Source organism: Abrus precatorius, unplaced genomic scaffold (genome assembly GCF_003935025.1).
Source record: "Abrus precatorius isolate BTA unplaced genomic scaffold, Abrus_2018 Scaffold8, whole genome shotgun sequence".
Classification (NCBI taxonomy): domain Eukaryota; kingdom Viridiplantae; phylum Streptophyta; class Magnoliopsida; order Fabales; family Fabaceae; genus Abrus; species Abrus precatorius.
In genome coordinates, this window is record NW_020874428.1 from 32,811,112 (window position 1) to 32,833,768 (window position 22,657).

Genomic DNA, 22,657 nt, shown 5'->3' on the forward strand with positions numbered 1-22,657 from the left:
CCATCATTACGGATATGTCAAGGATCAAACTTTTAATATATCTAAAAAATTTCATGAAAATAAAAAAAAACTAAGAATTAATCAAACTTAAAACACTTCAAGACATTTGTTTAACTTTTAATAAAGTGAATACGAAATCTACAATTTCCATTACTTAATAATTAGTCACATGTTATTAAAGACTTTCATGATTACAACTTAAAAGAATCAAATACATGAAGTGGTCCACTTTGGATAAATTTTAAAAAAAGTAATTTATAAAATAAATTTTATTTATTTTTAATACTAATTTATTTCTCTTGTAAACAAGTTTATCCAAAGTGCCCTATAAATACTTAATCCCTTCGTAAGATTGAATGAAGTTTCATGAAACTAAAACAACTATTTAGTTGCCTCCATCCAAGACCCTCCAAACACCAACATTTTTATCCGACTCACTTCTCCTTTTGAGTGGCCTCTCTTTGATGCTGTCGAAGATTGGTTTCCATGGCTGCACTCTACAAGGGCTTCCACCTCCATTCATCATACTCATACCAAATTGCTCTACCATCCCAACTCTACCGGCCCTCCTTGAGGTGAGCCTCTTTGGAAGGCTAGCTAGATCCACTGGAGAAACATCAGCTTGAAGCATTGAGCATGGTAGCATGAAATGCGCTTGCCCAGGTTGAAGGTGGGTATCTCCATTAAGTGACTCTGAGGAAGAGGAAAGAAGCATAGTGGAGGAGGAAAGGAAGTGTTTTGGGGCAATAACTTGGCTTGCTGAAATGGGTTGCTCAAAATCCTCAACAGAACCATTGTAATGAACCACACAGACATTCTTGAAGGTGTAGCTTGAGTTGTAAGAGAAACAAGCTCCCATGTCTCAACTCTCTAGGTATTACGCTAAATGAAAGACAGGTAGTGAACATTGATGCCTAGCTATGGTCCTTTATTTATTAGTGTCAATGTTAGTGTTCGTGTGTGTGTAAGCAATATGCCACTCGGGTTTGACTATTGATAGGTTCATTGGTAAATGGATAAGTGTGTGGTAATCAAGCCTTTTGGAAACGAAATTGATGGATATCTAAGCTGTGTTTTTTTCTTACCAAGCTGTTTGTGTTATTAATCAACTAGCATCATTCATTGAAACGAAGGCACGAATGCTTGATTAAATCTGCCACAGGCACAAGTCTCATGCAGGCAATAATGATATGTTCGTATGGTTCTGCATTAACAATAGAGTTTAAAGTATAATCAGAAAGCTTATTCCACTATTTTCAAAAACCAAAATTTCTAACCTAACCATGAGAAATGTGAAACAAATACCATGGTCCCCATGGCCCTATTCAGTTACTTTGGCGTGCCGTTTTACTTTGTTAAGATGACGGAAGCGTTGAAGTACCAAAGTCAAACCATTCAATGGGAATCCTTTCCAGCACCTCTCTCTCTACTCTTTAGGCTCTACCAATCTCATCTTTCAATAATTGTTCAATTTAAGAAATAATTTAGCCAATCTTGCAGTGCCATTAATCAATTTCATTGAAAATTTAAGTGCATATATCATCATTGATCAATCTCACAATATTATATTCATCAATGTAAACATAAAATTAATCATTTATTGCTTTGTTGGCTTGATCTATGTGCATATGCGCCACTAGGTATAAATAGAGGATCTGATTAACCGGTATCTAAAGAATATTAATTAAGGAATAAAATTTATATTAAATCATGAATCACTTTTAAATTAACCTGCCTCTATAGTACGTGCGAGCGTATGCTTCATTAATTTAACTTAACATTTTATTATCTTAATTTATTAAATTTTAAAGATAAACATGTTACTCACATTACTTTGGATAGACATTAATTAATGGTATTTAGTTACACGTTTACATAATGATGAATTTATATTTATTTTAATGTTATTAAATATTATAACTTTTGTGATTCACATTTAAAATTTTGTTGATATATTTTCAGACACACAGTACATTTATTTTTTGCTTTTCAATGTGTTTCGATCTGGCCAGTGTGGCATGGTCGGCAACATTGAGTTGATTACTCGGGTATCCAATTTTAGCATACGTGTGATGAAGACCTAAATAAGTATGAAATTAGCAAACTGCTATTTCGTTTTGGTTCGTAGTTTCTTTTGTCTTTATGATTGGTTTTTTTTTTTTCCTCAAGCCTTCATTTTGTGCCAAGGTCACAGGTAATAGAAAATATAATTTTAAATCACATTTTGACGTAAAAAGTTATAATTATAGCATTAAAAATAATCAATTTCTTCTGTACCATTTTAAAATCTTCAAAGCCCGGCTCTCTCTTTAAAAATACCCATTTACCCAATAGATTGATCTTGGTTCACATGATCTTAGATTCGATTAGAGGGGTTTCCGATATGCATGTCATAGAAAATGATTTTACATTAAAAATGGAGTTTTATTGTTTTTTAAAAAGTAGTTTCAAAATATGAGTACATGAAATCGATGCCAAAAAACATAAAGATAGATTATATATGCAATATATGATTATTTAATGTTAGAATAATGAGATTATCTCTTTTAAAATTAAAAATACTTTGGGCATTAAAGTTAAGCCATAATTATTTTATATCCTCGTATGAAAATGAATCAAATGGGGAGATTTCCACACTCAAAATTTTCATTGCGGGCTTCTGAGAAATTTTTTATGTTTTCCTAAAATACATTCCAAACAATTTTCTCAATGTTTAATAAAGACAATATAACATGAAAAAGGGTAAGTTTAATATATTAAAAATAAACAAATATTTAATATTTTATTTTATAGTTGAGAACATTATTTTAAAAACATTTTAAGACAATTTAAAATTTAATTTTTATAATGTATGCTTACATACACACAATAAAAAACTATACAAAAAGTTTTGGGATCTACTGAGCTACCACTTGCCAGTTGCCACTGATTCCATCAATAATGTACATAAATGGTTGCGTGAATGTTGGATCATCTTTCTCGTTGAAGTCTAAATTTGTCGTCCATCGACCTCATTTGGTGCAAGAAGAACATGCACATGTTTTACAAAATAATATATTTTTTAAATACACTCTTCATTGTTAATAATTTTACATGGATGCTACTCTCTATTTACTAAAATTCACTTTCATTTTACTATTTTTAACAAATTTCAATCAATCACAAAAAACACATTCTTGATATTTTTTTAAACCAAAATTATACTGAATTTCTCTTTTTCTTATCCAACACATACCTCTCTCAATCTATATAATAATATAATACTATATAGTATTTCCGTTAATACTAAACACTTTGGTTTCTTATATTATTGTATAAATTAAAGGATAACCATGTAATGTAAAAAGGAAAAAAAGAAAAACATCATGTATAATTTTATTAAAACTCGAGGAACCAGTATAATTTATCCCAAAATAAACGTATCAATAAAATTAATTTCTTAAATATATCTCACGTATTTGAAATAGTAAATAAATAAATCCTATGTTAAGTGTGTTTAGTAATGGAATTAGGCAAGCTTTTAACTTATTTGACTAACTTAAAAACTTGTTTAATTATACTTGATCTATTCGGAAAATAGTTTATTTTAATGCCTTGTAACATTTTTTGAAAGGTTAATTCATGTATCGTCTCTTTTTTATTTCCAAATTTATTCTCTTTGTTTTATTGTTATTATTCTCCTTCCCTTTTTATTTTACAAACCTCTAGACATTCACTCTACCACTTTTTTTTATTTTTATAATATAAATCCATTTATGACATGTTATTTCATTTGAGAGGACATTTAAAAAAAAATCATTCTAATTTTCTAGATGAAAAATTATGCTAAATAAAATAAAATATAAAAAATGAATAGTTTTTTTGAAAAAAAAAAATAATTACTAAATTTCAAGATAAAGTTAAGTAATTAAATATATCATTATCTGTTATTTTATACTTGTATATAGTTTAACATCTAATTTATCAAACACTTTTAACTCAAACACCTCTTTTATTAGAATTTATAACTTCCAATTTTTTCTAACTTTAAAATTTGTATTTAATATATTAAATTTGTATTTAATATATTAAATTTGTATTTAATATATCAATTGTCTCTAGTTTAAATGTTAGAAATAACGTTATATTAATATCTGATTGAGAGAGAATCTTGTCGCTTTTATGAATTATATTTTCTCCATCTGGTTTTATATATTCATTCAAAACTCAAACAATAACTTTCCATTCCAAATCCGATAAGGTTTACAGAAAAATTAATAAATATCCCGTTTGTTGTACTATCTATAAATTCAGTTAAAATTGAAAACTGCTGACTATTAGAGATGTGTGATTTATTCAGTAAAATTCAAAATATAAGTAAAGTATTTAATATCTTAAAAATCATTCATAAATATTTTTTTAAAAATAATTCAAACAACTGTGAATAAAAACGTATAATTTTTATTTAACAAATAAAACAAGTTGTTTATTAAAAAACATATATCAGTAGATTTCAGCTTAGCTTACACCTCGCAAATAGTGGTGAGTATATATTACGAATCACATCTGATTTATCTTTTTTTTTCTCTTTTGATTTGAAGGTCAAATGAAAAGAATTCTTTTTTTTCAGTAGATAGATACAAATAAACAAACAGAAGAAGTATTGGGTTTGACAAAAATAAAAGAGTGGACTCAATGTTCTGATTGGGCCAGACACGAATACAGAAAAACAAGGTCCAGTACCAGCCGATTTACCAAAAAGAAGAAATGATTCTCAAATTAAGAAAATGGGAGTTTATATTATAGCAATAAACTATATATGTCAACATAATTATAAATGGTGGTGTTGATTGAACTCCATCGATAATATACAGAGTTAAGATTAAAAATTTAAATCGTAAAATTATATATAAATAGTTAAGAATTTAAAAAAGTAAAGTTAATTATATCATCACTTTGAAAAGATATAATTTTATATAAGTCATGTGACTTCTTAAAAATTTTAATTTTGGTCACTTATAATAAAATTTAATAATTGAGATTTATTCTTTAATTTTTACATTAAAAAACCATTCTCATTTATACATTATATATAATTTGATTTTTTATAAAATAAATCAATTTTAAAAACTATACATTATTTAATAAATATAAATTAATTTTTATCGCCTCACTATATTTTAATGATGATATAATGTTTAAAAAATAAATCAATAGTTACAATTAAATTATATGTCTAAAAATATGTAAATTGTGTAAAATATATATATATATATATATATATATATAATATTTATTTAAAAAATAAGTGCAGCACACTCTCGTTTATTAGTTAAAATTTATTTAAAATATATAACATTATGAATGAAACTAACATAATTTTGTATTTTTAATAAATAATAAAAGTTTGTTATAAAATATGTTGCTAACCTTTATCTCTTTAAAATATTATCACATTAATCAATAGTTAAACTGATAAAATTATATTTGAATATGTTGTCATTGAATCTGTCATTTGATACCAACGCTGTGTGTTCCTTTTAATGTATTATTTTAAACATATTATTTGTTATTGACTAAAATTTATTTAAAAATTATAAAAATAAATTTTTTTATTAAATGAAAAAAATTATTTTTTATATTTTTAATTAATAATGATAAAAATCATATGTTAAATAATGTATTTTTATTTATTCTCTTATATGTATTTACTAAAAGTTAATATTAATTTTATTAACTATGATCCAACCTACTGTTGTCACACTTATCATTGATTTCATAGTCATTCTTACATTATATTTTTTATTTTCTAGTTATTCATCATTTTTCTTCTACCTGTTTTTTTTTTTTTTTTTCATCTTCTTTCTACTTTTAAGACCACCTTATATGTTTCTTTTTCTCTCATATTCATCACCACCACCCTTTTATATCCCTTCCAATGTTTACTTTATACTTTATTCCTAAACCATAAGTGACTAAATTTCTCAAGTATTCTAATTACATTATGTTTGTTTATTGTTATTTATTGTAGTGGTGAAGCAAGTCTTAGAAGAGTCGTAAAGGAAGAGAAATATGTTTTTGACAGAGGTACTAACATTCAGAAGGAAGAGAGACAAAATTCCAAATAATTAATTCTTCTTACATCATTTATTGTATGCTGTTTTAATTTCACAGGATGTTAAATTTTTAAGATAAATTCTTTTACATTAATTTAACTTTTATACAAGATTAAAATAATGACTATTTTATCAATAAAAATTAGTCTAAGTGTTAAGTAGTTCAGTATTGTTTAAAAAATAATGACTATTTGAATTTTTATATATATAAAAAAATAATTAATAATAGACTCACTTATCACGTTTAGGTGTAAGACTCGGCTCAAATTTAGATTAAATAGGATAAAAAATTATTTTTTAAAACAATTAATTTAATAATAAATTAAAATTTTGACAAAATAATTTAATAACAAAAAATTAAAACTTGATGAAATTGAAGGGGTTAATAATATTAACCGATTATTAACCCCTTTCGTGCTGGTTTCATACCGTTTAGATTAAAACTTTACATTAAAAAATAACAAAAATAATTTTCAGTAAGATGACAAATTCGTATCGCATGATCTTAAATTTGATTGGCTATTTCCTATTCAATAACATTTTATTTTCCTTCTGTTCATAAACGCTTGTCCTGATTGATTATTTTTTATTTCATAAACTTTTGATGCCTAAAGGTCTCGTACTGTTTAGTAAATGCTTAAAAAACAATAGATGAGAATATAGCGATCCGTCGTTAATTAATTAAAAGATTAAGTTAAAAACTGATTTGTTTTGTTAGTCTTCGTCAATTAATTCTCACACGCTTTTTAATTGACTCGTTGATGTAATGATTTAGACACACAGTTACCTCGTTCTTGAATTTCAAAAGAGTATGAGGAACACGTTAAATAGCTTTAGTAATGAACGACGACTTTGAAATTGGCTATATTATTTTTCATATTTTCTATTTGTGCTTTAATTACCGATATTTTTATTATTTTTATTCAAATCTTTTGACAAATAAAAATATTATAACAAATTTATAATTAAGAAAAAAAAATTGATACTAAAGAACCTTTTAGAAGATTGATTTACAAAACATTTTCACGTATGACCATTGTAAAATATATCAAACAAAATTAATATGCAAAAAGTTACAGGAAAAGTACTTGATATTTTGAGCGATATTTTCTATATAATTGTAAAAATGTCATTTAATGTTAAAGAAAAAAATATTTATAAATACATTGTTACTGTATGTTTTCTAACATTCTTATAAATACTACACGAATGTTTTGGTATTCTGGAGTCAACATTTTAAAGAAAAGTTCACTAAACTGTTACCTAACTCTAAAAATTACTTTCATAGCTTTATTTGTGAGGATATTCAATCAAAGAACAAAGATATCATATTTACATTTAAATTATTATGAGTGTAAAGTTTCGCACAACACAATAAAACGTTACAATAAAGTGTACTAATTTTTAAATCATGTGAACAGGGATGCTTACATAATACATTAACGAAGTTTTACATAAAAAAATTTTAATATTTAAATTATAAGATAACCATGCACGTCATATGAGATAAAACTTTATATACAAATAATCAGTATATAGATTAACTAATATTTCTATTAATTTTAATATATTATATATATTATTTTCCAAACCTCACAGCAGAAGTAAAAAGAAAAAGAATTTTAGATTTTAGAAATTACACCCTCCATTAACTTTTTATCATTATTATTTTGCCACCCCTGCCCTATGCCTAAAACCGATTTCATGCTTACAAAACAAAGAAAAACATTGACTTGTGAAAATCGTACCAAAATGCAGTTGGTAATACTAAATTGCTTATAAATCAATTTAGTATTGAAGAATCTAAGAGAATTTTAAAACAAGCATAGTTGAATGATAGAAGGTGCATGAAACATTTAGGAAATGTTTAGGAGGAGAGTTTTTAAAGAAGAAAAAAAGAGAGAACATATATTTTAAATTAAAATTAAAAAATTATATATTATGTATAATAATAAATATATTAAATTTATATTAATTTATTTTTTTACATTAAAAATATAAATTTTAAATATATTTGTTTAAAATATAAATTTTGGCATGTTTTCCTTTCCCATACAACTGCTAACTAGGGATGCTTCTTTCTGGGGTGCTACGTACTCATTCCTCCTCCCAACCTTTCGCCCTCCAAAAAGTCATTTTGCACGCAATACACTTTGGAGTCCCTAGGTAAGTTGAGTGTCCTTGTTATTATTGTAGTTATATGATTAAATTAAATGACACTGCTTTTATAAATTTTATTAAGGATATTTTTTAATTTTATTGTTGGATTTAAAATTTTAACGAAGCATGATAGATTCAAAACATTTTATACAATTCAAAAGTTATTTGTTATTTATTATCTAATTTTATTTAAAATACAAATAAATAACTATTATTTATAAATGTTTAAATTATATAAAATCTTATGTACATAATTATAGTAATAATAATATACGGTTGACTCAATAAAAATTGACTTTTAAAACAAATTTAACAGAGGTCCCATTTTAAAAAGTTTAATATTGTACTATCTTATTTTTAATTATTATTATTAAAGATTTTGTTGACCAATTGAAAGGGATGTTTGGATATAATTTTTTTTCACAATTTTTTATGATTAAAATGAAAGAAAAATAAAAATGATGATGTTTTTTTTTTATATTTTAATAAAGATAATTTGAAGAAAAAGAGTAAAGCATTAAATACAAAAAATAATAAATTTCTTTTATCAACTAACCACTATAATAATATTAGATTTTTAATATAAGTATTTTAATAAAACTATTTATTTTACTATAATAATTAATAAAAATAATTATTTTATTAAGATATATATCATTAATAAGTGATATTTAATATAAGATTAAAGAAATATTCAAACTTTTGGTTTTAGACTTTTATTTCATTTAAAGTCATAAAAAAAAAAAGAATAGTCAGAATGCATACAAATCTAAAGTTCCTTTGGACACGAAAGCCCCGCGAACAGCGTGCGTGAATTCTCAACTTTAAAAGGACAAATATAATATATATCTTCTCTTTCTTTTGACTCCTTCAACGGATCAATGAGGGGAAAAAGTAACAACAACGACTCTCCTACTTTGAATAACCCTGTTTTTCATTTTTATATTTGATTTTCTAGAAACATATTAAGTACGCATGCTTTTTTATAGTTATGGATATTTAAAATTAATATATTGATTATCTAATTTTGTTGATTTTTTGTTTTATTTTTATTTCATTTCAACCTTCTAATTTTTTAATGTTTTATTTCAGTATTTTAATTTTCAAACATCAATTAAATAGGTTATTTTCTTGTCAAGTATGTTTTACTACACCAATTAAGTGAGATATGATAATAATAATACAGCAAAAATTAAGAAACAAATGTAAAAAAAATAGTAATTAATTTAGTTGAATAGCTAATAATAAAAATTACAGAATATGTTAATAAATTAATAAAAAATTTCTAATTTAACTTATAATTTTTAGCTTAAATTTTAATAAACGTAATTGTATTTAATATTTTTTTGTTTTACTTTTTATAATAAATTTTCTTGATTCAAATAAAACTATTTTCAGTAGAATATAGATGTAATTGACTAAACTAAAAAAAAAATAAAAGATCAAACAAAATTTTAATAAAGAACTAAATTTAAATAAAATAAATCAAATATCAAAATAATAAATTTATCTTATAAAAATTTACACAAATATCTTATATTTATCAAATATATTGTAAGTTAAAATTCAAAATGCTGTTTAATTGACAATTTTTTTAGATGAAATTTCAAAGTTAGAAAACTTTACCTGAATATCACTTCGAGTTAGATGGGAATTTTTATTTTTTTTTCTGAAATGGCAACACTGATTTTTATTTAATTGATGGGTTTACTTTATGAAGGGAAAGTGTGGGATCAATTAGAAAACCATGTAAGAAAATCTTTGTGATTTTAAAAATGACAATGAGAATTTGTAATTATAACTGTTAATGTGATTTAAACTGAGAATAAATATATTAAAAGAGTAAGAAGAGAAAAAAAAAAAGGGAAGAAAAGGCAAAAGGGGAGGAGGAACCAATGGAATGGCCGGCTGCAATTGCAATGGTAAACAAAACGACTCTTTCTGTTTCTGTTTGTTCCGCATACGAACACACTCAATTATTCTATTCTTTTAAATTAAATTAAATAAAATAAAAAAGGTTTCCCTTTCTTTCTATAATCCTAATTCCTAGTTCCGAATTCCGAATTCCGAATTCCGAATCCCAAATCCCAAATCCCAAATCCCATCCAACACACACACACACACACACACACACACTCTTCACTCTTGTGATTCTTGGCTGTGCCCTACCCTAAGGTTGCATCTTTCCCTTCTAATCATTCTTTTTCTTCGCTTCACCGTAACCGTTTCAGGTACTGTATCTCATTACTCTCTCTTCCTCATATATATAGAGAGAGGGACTTTTTTTATTTGAAATTATCGTCGCTTAATTGTTGGGGAATTAGGGATTAAGCAAGTAGAAACGACACACCAGGAGTTTTTTTTTTTAAATGTCCAAATTAGGTGAGATTGTTTAGTGTCTTGCAAGATTTTTCAAACTGGGGTTTCGATTTCTCTTTGATTTTTACCCAACGGTGGTTGAGTTGATAGGATTAAATTCACCACTCTTTGATTTCGATAATTGATTGATGTTGTTCTTGCTGTTGGGAATTGGGATACTCCTAAACCTTCATTGATTGCCACCTGTCATTGTATTGTTAATTAATTGCTCGAGTTTTGTGCATTTTATCTTAAAATTCTTCTTTATTCTTGAATGTTGCCATTTATTAAGGGTTGATGGATATTGTGTTGGGGTCCTTGTGTGATGTTTTGTTTGTCTGTCTCTTATTAAGATCATGGGGGTTGTTATTCATTTGATAGGTATGGATTTCTGTGTGAAGTTCAGTGGTTGAAGAAGGTTGACTTGTTTGCTAATGCACTTGCTTTTCTGTGTTTTCGTTTTCAGATTTTTCTGCCTCAGTTTGTCCAAGGTTCATTGTAGCCTATCTGTTCTTTGTTTTTGTGTGTTCGAGGGATGGTGCATGTGGATGAGAAGGAGACTAGTTGGAGGTGAAAACTTGATGCATTTGCTTAGATGAAGACAGCAAAAGTTTGGCGTCTAGGCATGGGAGATATGCAGATACTGTCTGGGCCACGCCACCGTCCTCACATGAAGAAGCCTATGTGGATTATTATCTTGGTGTTGTTTGTATGCGTCTTTCTGATCTGTGCGTATATCTACCCACCGCAGAGCAGGTCAGCCTGCTATGTCTTCTCTTCTAGAGGATGCAAGGGTTTTGTTAATTGGCTACCACCTATACCTGCAAGAGAATATACTGATGAGGAGATTGCGTCACGTGTTGTGATTAAGGATATTTTGAACTCACCACCAATTGTTTCCAAAAGTTCAAAAATTGCCTTCATGTTTTTGTCACCTGGTTCTTTGCCGTTTGAAAAACTGTGGGACAAGTTTTTCCAAGTAAGAATTTGTTACTTGTCTGATTTAATATGTTCAATCTATTATTTCTCAATTCTCACTTTGGAATGTTCCTCATCAAAATATATGTGACACTTGTTTTTATCTCAGAGAAGATAGGCAGTTTAATAGTGTAGTTGATATCCTGAATTTCTTTTATCGCCAAGAAAAATGGTTTGTTGCTTGCTCAAATGACACTAAGAATTCCTCTATATTGGAACACCTCTTTTTGTCTACGATGATTCTTTTATTAGAAGTTTTTGGTAAATGAAGCATAAAATTGTAGGGACTTGGGAGACTTTGAGAATTCCATTCCTTTGTCAGATAACTGAATTGGAATGTTTAACAAAAAGGAGTTGCTTATTGCACCCTTGGCTTGCACAGATGCTTTACATAAAGCTGTTAGTGGTCTCTATTGCTTCTGGGGAAGGATGCGGGAAGGGAACTTTTGCTTGATTAAAATAATTCAAATAGTCTGATTTTGATTCAGTATTTTGAAAGAAATAGTTAACATGTTAGATAATTGTGGTTCTTCCTACATAACTTACACTCCTCTTCCCCTGTTGTATGAGAAGTGTTTTTAGACACAGTTGTGACAGTGATGTCTTTTTACAGCTTTGGGCACTTACCGGAGTTTCCTCAAACTAAAGTGCTCTTTAATGCTTATTAGTGTTTGGCCCTTAAAATTTCTGTTGGTATAGACATACAATACAACACAAGATGCAAAATATGTTTTACTGATAAACTTCTCATATATGTGTTGTTATGAATAAATATCCTTAGCTTGTTTTTGTAATTTCATTGGTTAGTGCTTGTTTGTCTGTGCTTGAGTCCTGTTCTTGTGGTCTGCATTTACCTAGAATATGCTCTCCTCTTTTTTGGCAGGGTCATGAAGGGAAGTTCTCTGTTTATGTGCATGCATCCAAGACTAAACCAGTTCATGTGAGCCGTTATTTTGTTAATCAGGATATACGCAGTGATCAGGTACATATATTCACTGTTGTTATTGTTAATTTTACTATCAGTTGTGAATTTTACTTGTCTTAAATATATGTTATCTTATGCAATATGCAAATCATATTTTGATGGTCCATATTGTATCAGTTTTTTTTTTTTTAAAGAAAAAATGGTTTTACTTAAAATATGCATTTAAAATTTTTTTCAATAATTATTTAATTTTTTTATAAATATCAAAAACCTTAAAAAAAAACTATTTTAGTGTTTTTTCAATAATTATGTAATTAAAATACGCATTTAAAAAGTTGTATGCCATCATGGAATCACTCGTTTTTATTTTAATTCTTAAACAAACAGGTCCTGAATGTATTTGACTTAATGTTTTATCTCGTGTTGAACTCACTACTTTTGATGGTAGGAAAATAGAATATTATTGTTGACTTGAGAGATTAACTGATATATTAACTATTTACTGCATGCTTTGGTCAGACATTTTATTTAATCCAGAGCAGAAAAGCAAACACTAGTAAGAACATGCCAGATCATATGACATGTTGGTATTTTGCACTGGTATCCTAAAATAATAGTACTTAAAATTCTATTGCACTCTTTCCTTGTTAAATATGTGATTAAAGTATATTTTGTTTTCTTCAAGTGAACTAAACTAAGAAATCAATAAGTCCAGTTTGGGTTTGTGCTCTGTGTGAATTTAATTTTATTTAGCATGCTTTAGGAATTTTTAATCTTCTTGTATTTTTTTTTTGGGGAAATAATTCTGAATGTATTTATTAAGTTCAACTGTTTTTGTTCTAATAATAGCGGTAATGATAGCAAGTGTAGTTATCTGTTGTTTACCTATATAATCTGTGGTTTTCTAGTAAGCTGTTCTTTTAATTGGAAGTCTTGTTACAGGTTGTGTGGGGGAAAATTTCTATGGTTGATGCAGAGAGACGGCTATTGGCAAATGCCCTTCAAGATCCTGACAACCAGCAATTTGTTTTATTGTCTGATAGGTAAATTAGTTTTGAGATTGCTTTTAATTCCGATCTTGCTGATTAATAAGTTTTATAGTTTTTATCAATTTCTGATTGTTTATATTGGTTTTACAGCTGTGTGCCTCTGTATCATTTTGACTATATTTATAACTATCTGATGAATACGAATATCAGCTTTGTAGACTGGTAAGTCCAGCAGAATTTCACTCATGTCACTCTATGCTTTTATGGGGACAATAGCTCTTCTTCTTTCGTCTATCTATTTGATGTCCTTTATTAATGCAAACTTTTCCTTTTCTAGCTTTAAGGATCCTGGTCCTCATGGCAATGGGAGGTATTCAGATCGCATGTTACCAGAAGTTGAGGTGAAGGACTTTAGAAAGGGTGCACAGGTATATTCTTGCTAAAAAAAGCCACGTTGGAGCTAGGAATTCATCATTTTCAATAGTAACCAACTAACCATGCTTATTTAATACAATGAATCTACAATTTGAACAAACTGTTTAGGCTACTTTATTTTACAATCACCCTTTTCACTGGATACCAACTAGATAAACAAAAGTTGCCATTTTTCCATAACCTTGTGTGATTCATGTCAATAGGCTATGCAAGCATGTCAATTGCAACTCTAGGCAGAATTGAGTCATTTGTCACAAGTCTGTGATGACATTGTCAATAACAAGAATAATACTGTGATCATGCGTGAAATTTCTCACTCTTATATCTTTTGGTCACCCAATCAACATCTTACTGTCATTCAATATCACCACACTCCTATTCCTTTCAAGTGTTTTGTCCTCTCATAGTCTAATGCTTGGCAACTCAGAAAGTTTATATATGTAACCCATTTATATGTCACTGCCTCATTGTTTAACCTGTTCTGCAGTGGTTTTCTTTGAAACGGCAGCATGCAATTATAGTCATGGCTGATAGTCTGTACTACTCAAAATTTCGGGCTTACTGCCAGGTGAAGTTGCTTTTAAATTGCATTATCATTAATATTCAAAACATTTTTTTAATACTTTAATCAATTCTCCATAAGTATTTTGTGTTGAATTCAACCATATTTAGTTCTGCGTTAACTTTTTCTAGTGATCAAGCCAAGCATGTTTAATGTTTCATTTTATGAGGTTCAAGATACTTGTCTTGCATATTCTTACTGAAAATATTTTCAAGCAATATATGGATGCTGCATATTATTACTTGTATTTTTATTTTTTTCTTGAATATATTTTCTCCAAAATATGTATTTTCTGAAAACTTTATGCAAGATGTTATGGAAAATTGTTGGCTTTGTACAATCCTCTCTTTTTTTTCCCCTTGAAAAAAGAAAAGCTTCAGTGCATTGCCCAGCTATGCTACCCTTTCTGGTACAGGTATGGGGTGCCACAAAATATTCTAACATTCGCAATGTGTGGAATGCAAAAGTGTCATCACCTTCAATATTGTTGATCTTATCTTGTATGCCAGTGTTGCTTATTCTATGTGATTAAGTTCACTGAGTAATCTATGCTCCAATAATTTAGAATTTCAAATCCCATATTTGTGCTGATGTGCAAACTGGAAGAAAAACCTTATTGTCCCAGGGAGCACACAGATGATGTGCAAATGATCTATATCTAGTCATGTTGTGTGCTAGTGTTGTTGCTTACTTGATTAAGGCGATTGGACTATCTAGTTGCTCATAATAATGTAAAATTTTAAATCCTCAATATGTTCTGCTGTCCAAACTAGAAGTGAAACACCTTATTGTCCTAGGCAACACAGAGCTGATGTGAAAATTATCTATATCTAGTGATTTCCATGGAACTACAAATTCAATATTGATGTGAAATTTCTTATTACAGCCTGGTTTGGAGGGCAGGAATTGCATTGCCGATGAGCATTACTTGCCGACCTTCTTCCAGGTGAGAGTTTAAATTGTAATACATTTCTTTTGTTTTAACAATTTTCAATCTTCAGCTAATTAGCTTATGACTCTGGATTAGATGGTTGATCCTGGTGGAATTGCAAACTGGTCAGTCACTCATGTTGACTGGTCTGAGAGAAAATGGCATCCAAAATCATATAGGGCTCAGGATGTCACTTATGAGCTTTTAAAGAATATAACGGTATGGTTCTGCTAAAACTAACTTTTACAATTCATATTAATTCTTTTTGGCAATCTATTATGTAGAGGAGATGGGTACGTGGCCTTGCTGAGGGTAAAACCCTCAGCATCATCATTACATTCCAGTCTTAAGCTGTTGGGATATCCAATGATGAGTGGAACAGAATGGAATAAGATGGGATAAGAATGAATGTAGTTAAACTATATACCAATCTGTAGATATTTTCTGATGAAATGGATGTTTCCATTTCATTTTTTGGATGATCACCGAGTAGATTGATAAGGAGATTAGTAAAATAACAATTTGGTTTCATTCTACAATCTCAAATTAGGGAAAAAGAAAAGCATTATTGGATGAAATCTATTCCATCCTAATTTACACAATCGATGTAATGACAACTAATGTCATTTGACCCATTTCCATCAATCCAAAATAGCACAAGACTCTGAGACTGGTGCCAATTGAGTTCGAAGCTTGTTGGCAATCCATATGCATTCTTGGTATTAGAAGTACCTGTGATACTAGTAAATTAAAAAAAAAAAAAACAATTTTGCATGAGGTATGAGTATGACAGTTTTCTCTTTCTAAATCTAAAAATTGAATGAATATTTGAAAGTGGGTGGGATGGTTTGTAGCCTTTGGTTAATTTGTATTGTCAATTCTTATCTCTCTCTCTCATCTAGTTATAGTAAAACTGAAACACAACATTATATACTTTTAGGAAAAGTAAAATACCAATCAAGTGGGGGAACCCCCCTGGCCACAATTGTCTTATTATTGTTGTTGTTGAACTTCAGTAAGTTTACTGCAACTTTTTTGTCAACTTAGTGTTGCCTTTTTTATTTGTTGTCAAGTTTAGTGCACGGATATTCATGATGATTGTTATTTTTGCAGTCCATTGATGTTAGTGTACATGTCACCAGTGATGAGAAGGTATGTATACGAGAGCTTTACTGATCTGATTTATTGAGATTGAGTTAACCAGCTTGACAAATTTTCTTATGTTTCCACAGAAAGAAGTGCAACGTTGGCCTTGCTTATGGAATGGGGTTCAGAAGCCATGTTACCTATTTGCTAGGAAATTCACTCCTGAAACACTGAATAATTTGTTGCATGTACTTTCTAATTATTCAAAACCTTAAGCCAGCTGTTTTGATCGATTCTTTGGTCGGATAAGTTGTTGCTTTCGGCCCCCATATTGGTTTCTCATATGGCATGAGATGAGATTTGTAAATTGCAGCGTTATTATTGAGGCTTGATCGCCTGCCAGCCGCAGATATTGATTGTAAGGTGACCTGGCAGAGTTCAGGTGGCCTAACGTGGACAGGAGAGGAGGCTAACGATTTAGAGTTCCTTCCTTGGAGATGGATGGATGACTTATTTTTTTCCTTCCATTTCGGGTTATCTAAGTTTTGTATTTTACATGATAGATGATAGATTCTGGGAGAACTATATTAGCTCATCTTATGGTTGTTGATCTTTGTACAACTTGCAAATTGTTTAGTTGAAAATACAACTTGTTACTGTATCCATTCAGAAATTCATTGGCCAATTCTTATGTGTATCTCTTTGATGCTATGTTGCTGGCATCTTGTCCGTATTCTTTTCCTGGCTGTAAGTCTCTTCAGTATCGATTCATTTATGAATTAAGAATTTGAATTTTAACATGAGGATGTATAATTTGAATCTTGTAGTCATATTTAGTTGAAGTATTGGTTCTGCTGAAACAGATGATAATAATTTCTGGCGAGGTTTGCAAAGATTAAACTTGAATGATGTGATAATTTGCAATAGAAAATTTATTTTAAAATAATTTTACCCATCTTTTGATTAAACAGTCACTTACTCTCAATAATGAACCTATTTGAAACCATGCAGAATGTATGATAGCTGGGCTTGCATAACTTAGCAGAAACCCAAATTACAAGAGAAAGCAACAATACAAGCACCCTAATGATCTTGGACTCTCTCTCCCCAAGCCGCATTAACCATTAGTATACAGGAGATTTAAACATGTCATGTTTATTGTTGCTCTTCGCACCTCTAAAACTAACCTCCAAATGCTTGGCATGACATTAGAATAGATATGATGTCGAATATCATGTCTAGTTATATTCATCATATCTTTTAAGGGTGGAGAGTACATCTCTGCTCCACAACCCTGAACTCCTATTCAAGTCTTCGATCTTTGTTGTAGAGTAAAATTTTTTCCTATTCCTGTTTCTCGAGTCCCCCCAAATACTTGCAGGGATCCCCAAAGTTATGTCATTTCTTTTTTTAAAAATTACGAAAAACAATATATAAAGGCAACTTATGCATTACAATTGATTTTATTTTGTTTATTGTAATTTTTTAATATGTTTTAAATTTAATATATTATTAAATAAATCAAAATAATTAATAACAGTACTATATATATATATATATATATGAGGCGGAAAAGGTAATCCCCATTTATGAGAGTAATTTTAGTCCCCATCCCCACCTTGGCAGGGAAAAAATCCTTGAATCTAGCTATCCGAATTGGGTAATTCCTTCGAGGATCTCCAATTTTTAGATTCCACAATAACCATTGCCATGCCTCTACGAGAAAATTTTATTAGGTAATTCAAAACTATATAGTCCTCACTACTCATATTGCATCGTATGTCGATTTTTTTTTTATTTATTAGAAAAAATGCTTACCTAAGCGAATGTGCGTATGGTCCCAAAAACACACAAATTTTTCTCCTCTACAAAGGGGATTAGGGACATCACGTGGCACCTTCCAAAGATAGGCCACTCTACAAGGATACTACATCTTCAAATAAATTAATATTTATTAATCGCTACCTATTTATTTAAATTAAAAAATACGATTTTATTGACGTTAGTATTTAAAGTTAATTTTAAGCATTCAAAATTAGTAAATTTTATTAAAATATCTATATTATATTATAAATAATGGTCTATATGGATGATACTTCTTTTTGGAATGTAATCAACTAAGTTTGAAATTTTGATTTCATACGCCTAACACAACAGATTACTATGCAAAATAGCACTGATATTCAACGTCGTGGCTTAATCATCAATTAGCATAATACTTCATAGCAGGAAGCCGTGTTGAATAGATATACCAGCATTACGTTTCACATCAAACTACAAGATACCTTTATTCCAGCATCTGATATTAAATTTCATAGTTGAACACTTGCTGAAAACCTTTTCGAAATATTTAATGTAACGTTAAATATAGTTTAAACATATGTATGTTTGGTACGCATGCATGTGTATACAATTATGTAAATACACAATTTATCATATATGTCTGTGTTGTGTCAAGTAATTCATGCCCTGATGTTCTGGCTTTTGGCTAGTCGTGTATGATTTGACCCTTTCCAGTAAAATTGAGTAGAAATTCTCAGTATCACGATGTTAATCAGAATATCACATAACCTAACGGCGTACGTTGAATTATCATGAATTGAATCTTATAGGCAAGTTTAGATCTTAGGAAAATCTTAATAATCTGCAAGAGGGTTTGAAACCCCCCAGAACAATGCATTACTCATGACATTCTGGATGAGTAAATTATACGTGACATTTTGATTTCATTTACATTAAGCCATTTAGGAAATCAGCAACATGAAATTCTATGATAATTAATCCCTATATGATAGCACTGTTCAAAAATCAATTTATTTAGTTCATGCATCATTATACATTATTAGCTCAGTAAATATGATATGATACTTAAAGCTCTTTTCAAAGTCTCATATGAGAGTAAAGGGAGCAAATGTGAGACAAGATGGTCGCCAGCAACACCCACATAGGGGATCCTTGCTTTTCAGCATATGCCGGCAAGCCATCCTGGCTCAACTCTACTCTCCCTACCTTCATGCAAGACACTTGAGCAAATCATCACATTCAGCATCAACCACACTTAATTTCTATAACTCTCACATTTCACTTAGCCTTATAATCTTGAGCTTCATTGTGGCCAATTTATAAGCAGAGAAGGTCAAAGTATGGCATCCTTAAATTGTGATATTGATGGACACGTAATAAAATAAAAGGAAAAATAAGTAATTCCCTAAAATATTGTTGCAACTTGGAAACTATAAACTGGACCCGCATAGCTATGAACTTTTCCAAGCTGCTCCTTATCGAAAACCGTTCTTATTGGTTGGAATCATGCAAAAGTTGACTTAGTTCATTGTCTTCCCCGAAACTCTCTATCGATACATTTACTGTTGATGTGGGAATAGAATATAAAGAGGGAAGGCAGCTAGATAGTAATCGTGGTTACCACATATTTCTGACTTGGCATTTTCAAAGAGAATTTTTTCTTAAATTTAGCTGATCAGATGAGGTTCTGATTAGATTTTGACTTAATTGGTTTCCATATATCATCAGTATGGGCATAAAGGTTTTAACATTTTTAGAGAAATGTGTTTGAAAGGGAGTGTCCCTTTGTGTTTCTGAGTGTATTTTTAGGATGTATGTATACAAAAAAAAAAAAAAGTATGAGAAAGAAATATTTGTATATGGCATCACATACAGTATCAATTTTTAACAGTTAATACAATGGAAGTGATATTTCTATAATGCTAGATATTATGTATACGTGTCATTCTCATACACTGTATCAGTCTAAGCTACAATACAGATTCCCGAATACACAGCCAAAGCCTATTTAGCTTCTTAGCTTTTTAAGCCTCTAGGGAAGAATTTGTTTTTCCTTTTTCCAGGCTCTTCACATGTAACCTTTGTGATGCTCCTGACCTTCTGGTCTAATTGGAAGCTGTGATTACCGGATATCGAAGAGTTTGCATGTAACTTGTTTTTGTTTGTTGAGAATCCATTTTCGCATTTCAGAATCTCTTTTTGGGATGTAGTCAAAGAAAAAGGTTATCATTATTCAAATCGAATAAGTTTTTCTGTAAACAGGATTGGACAGCATTTTATGACTATAAGAAATTAATAGTTATGTGATATGGTGAATAGTTAGGGAGGTATAATGTTATTTTAAAAATACATTATCAAAATACCTTTTACAATAGGAGATATAGGAAGAAAAGGAGGCTAGTGAGATGAGTGACGTAGAGAGAGAAAAAAATGAGTTGTGAAAAAGGTGGTGTAAAATTTTTGAATGACAATAAAATTTACTATAACAAGCTACAAAGATACAAACTTTCACAATATAGAAAAGATTTAAAGATAAGTTTTGGCTAGTCTGACATCATTCTTATGAATATAAACCATCTTTTATTAGGACAACCTTTGCAATACGATAGGAAGTTTGTCTACAACAGAGTTGAAAGCATGAATTCATCGAGATCTACAAAATCAAAAGGAAGGCCAAATTATTGATGTCCCAAGATTACAAAGCACCATTCACGATTACATCCAATGAATCTCTGCTCATGAACTTTCATAATGGTCAAACAAAATATTAGAATGCCTATTTCCATAGAAATTGAAAATTCTCTGATAGATCATCCCATTACTGTACAATAAGATATTCCTCAAGGATTACTGGCAAAAGATAGTGCCTAGACTCTAAAACAAGTCTTTTCCAACCCAAGGAGAATGATACAAAGTCCAGAAAGGAGTGCAAAATTTTGGTGCCTCCTCCCCCAAGCATATAATCCTCAAGTTACATGCCTCCATGTGTAGCCACCATTTTTCATATCACATTCACCACCATTTTTTTTCTTATTTTTATATTATTTTAATTCCTTTCTCAGTCTATGTATAAGTCAAGCAATTGAGTTAGTTTCTTTCACAAGTTTATAGAGCTGTTCCTCTCTTTTCCTTTAATCTTTTGATCAGATATGTTTCAGTCCACTTCTCTATGATCGGGATTAAGACAACAGAAATGGATGGATGCCACTTACTTTGCGAGAATATATTCTTTGGCATGGGTTCCATGCGCATAATATATTCTTACGTATGCAAGGGAGAAGAAAGAGACTTCCTTTATACAAGATCAAGGTTGATAATTCATATCTATAGTCTCTTTATCTCTCTCTCTCACACACACAAAATGTTCTCCAGTTCATGTGAATTTGCGATTAATCCCACGCTTCATCTTAAGAATGCAACTATATATGATCCCTCTGTTCTCCCAAAATCCCCAAAATATACAATTTCTCTTTACTTACCCACATTATATAATTCAAATCAAACAATTAATCATTTGGTGAAATATGCAAAGTTTGAGGAAATAAACAGCGAATATATTCCAAACACCAAATTCACATACAGTGCAATTAATTGCAGAGATGCCATCATTGACTTTGAACATGATAAATTGATCACACAATATTAATTTGATCTCATCAATTCAATTCCTTCACTTCAAAAGCATATGCATGTCGATGATCTGGCCAACAACAAATTGACAATTCACCCCTATTGAGTCGCTGACCCTCTTTAGTCCTAATACTAATATTTATTTTATTTTTCGATCATTAATTAATCTTGTGGCCATATACTGGAAGTCTAAAACCATTTCCAGATTCAAATTGCTAGGTACCTGTATCGTATCAGGGAATGTTGTAGCATTGCGTGTGTGCATAAGATGATCAATGGGCTAGGGATACTCCTAACATATAATAATTACTTGAGTAGGAGAAAACAACAAACTAGATTTCTCTTAACACGCAATGACTACTTGATTAGGATATTTATTTAATAAACTAAATTAACAAAAACAATTACAAAATCATATTGTTAACACTTGCACACGGATCAAATAACAACTCAATTAACGTTTATTTAATGAACTTTTATTGCACGAGAGGTTTATACAATAAATCTAATCATAAAAACAAAAATTGAAAAGAATTTATAGAATTTATACACTCTTTCCAACTGCATAAAAGAAGATATAGGAACAAAATATTCACAAGAGAATTATTAGCAATTCATAGAAAGCAAAGGAAAAAACAAACTCAAATACCGAAGTCAGTATGCAAATGGTGAATACCTTTTGTAATATATTTAACATTTAACTAT

The 22,657-nt window shown here is 29.5% G+C and overlaps 2 protein-coding genes across 4 annotated transcripts; one reads left to right on the forward strand and one right to left on the reverse strand.

Annotated features, from left to right (window-relative positions):
* Positions 1 to 363: 363 nt before the first annotated feature.
* LOC113848477 lies at positions 364 to 859 on the reverse strand. The gene has a single exon (XM_027478011.1). The coding sequence runs from the start codon at positions 857 to 859 to the stop codon at positions 386 to 388; it is 474 nt and encodes a 157-aa protein (XP_027333812.1). The 3' UTR covers positions 364 to 385.
* A 9,257-nt stretch (positions 860 to 10,116) lies between these two features.
* LOC113846134 (glycosyltransferase BC10-like) lies at positions 10,117 to 17,314 on the forward strand. Of its 3 annotated transcripts, XR_003501637.1 has the most exons (12): positions 10,289 to 10,486; positions 11,080 to 11,592; positions 12,475 to 12,573; positions 13,459 to 13,559; positions 13,656 to 13,727; positions 13,843 to 13,933; positions 14,428 to 14,508; positions 15,389 to 15,448; positions 15,530 to 15,652; positions 16,374 to 16,448; positions 16,547 to 16,585; positions 16,666 to 17,259. XR_003501637.1 is itself a non-coding variant. In XM_027474074.1 (11 exons), exons 2-11 carry the CDS (start codon positions 11,209 to 11,211, stop codon positions 16,792 to 16,794), a joined length of 1,179 nt encoding a protein of 392 aa, XP_027329875.1. In that variant the 5' UTR covers positions 10,117 to 10,177; positions 11,080 to 11,208; the 3' UTR covers positions 16,795 to 17,259. The 3 variants fall into 3 exon arrangements, 2 of the variants coding, with proteins under 2 accessions (XP_027329875.1, XP_027329876.1); XM_027474074.1 differs by lacking the exons at positions 10,289 to 10,486; positions 16,374 to 16,448 and adding an exon at positions 10,117 to 10,177; XM_027474075.1 differs by lacking the exon at positions 16,374 to 16,448 and having other exon boundaries at positions 10,216 to 10,486; positions 16,666 to 17,314.
* Positions 17,315 to 22,657: the final 5,343 nt, after the last annotated feature.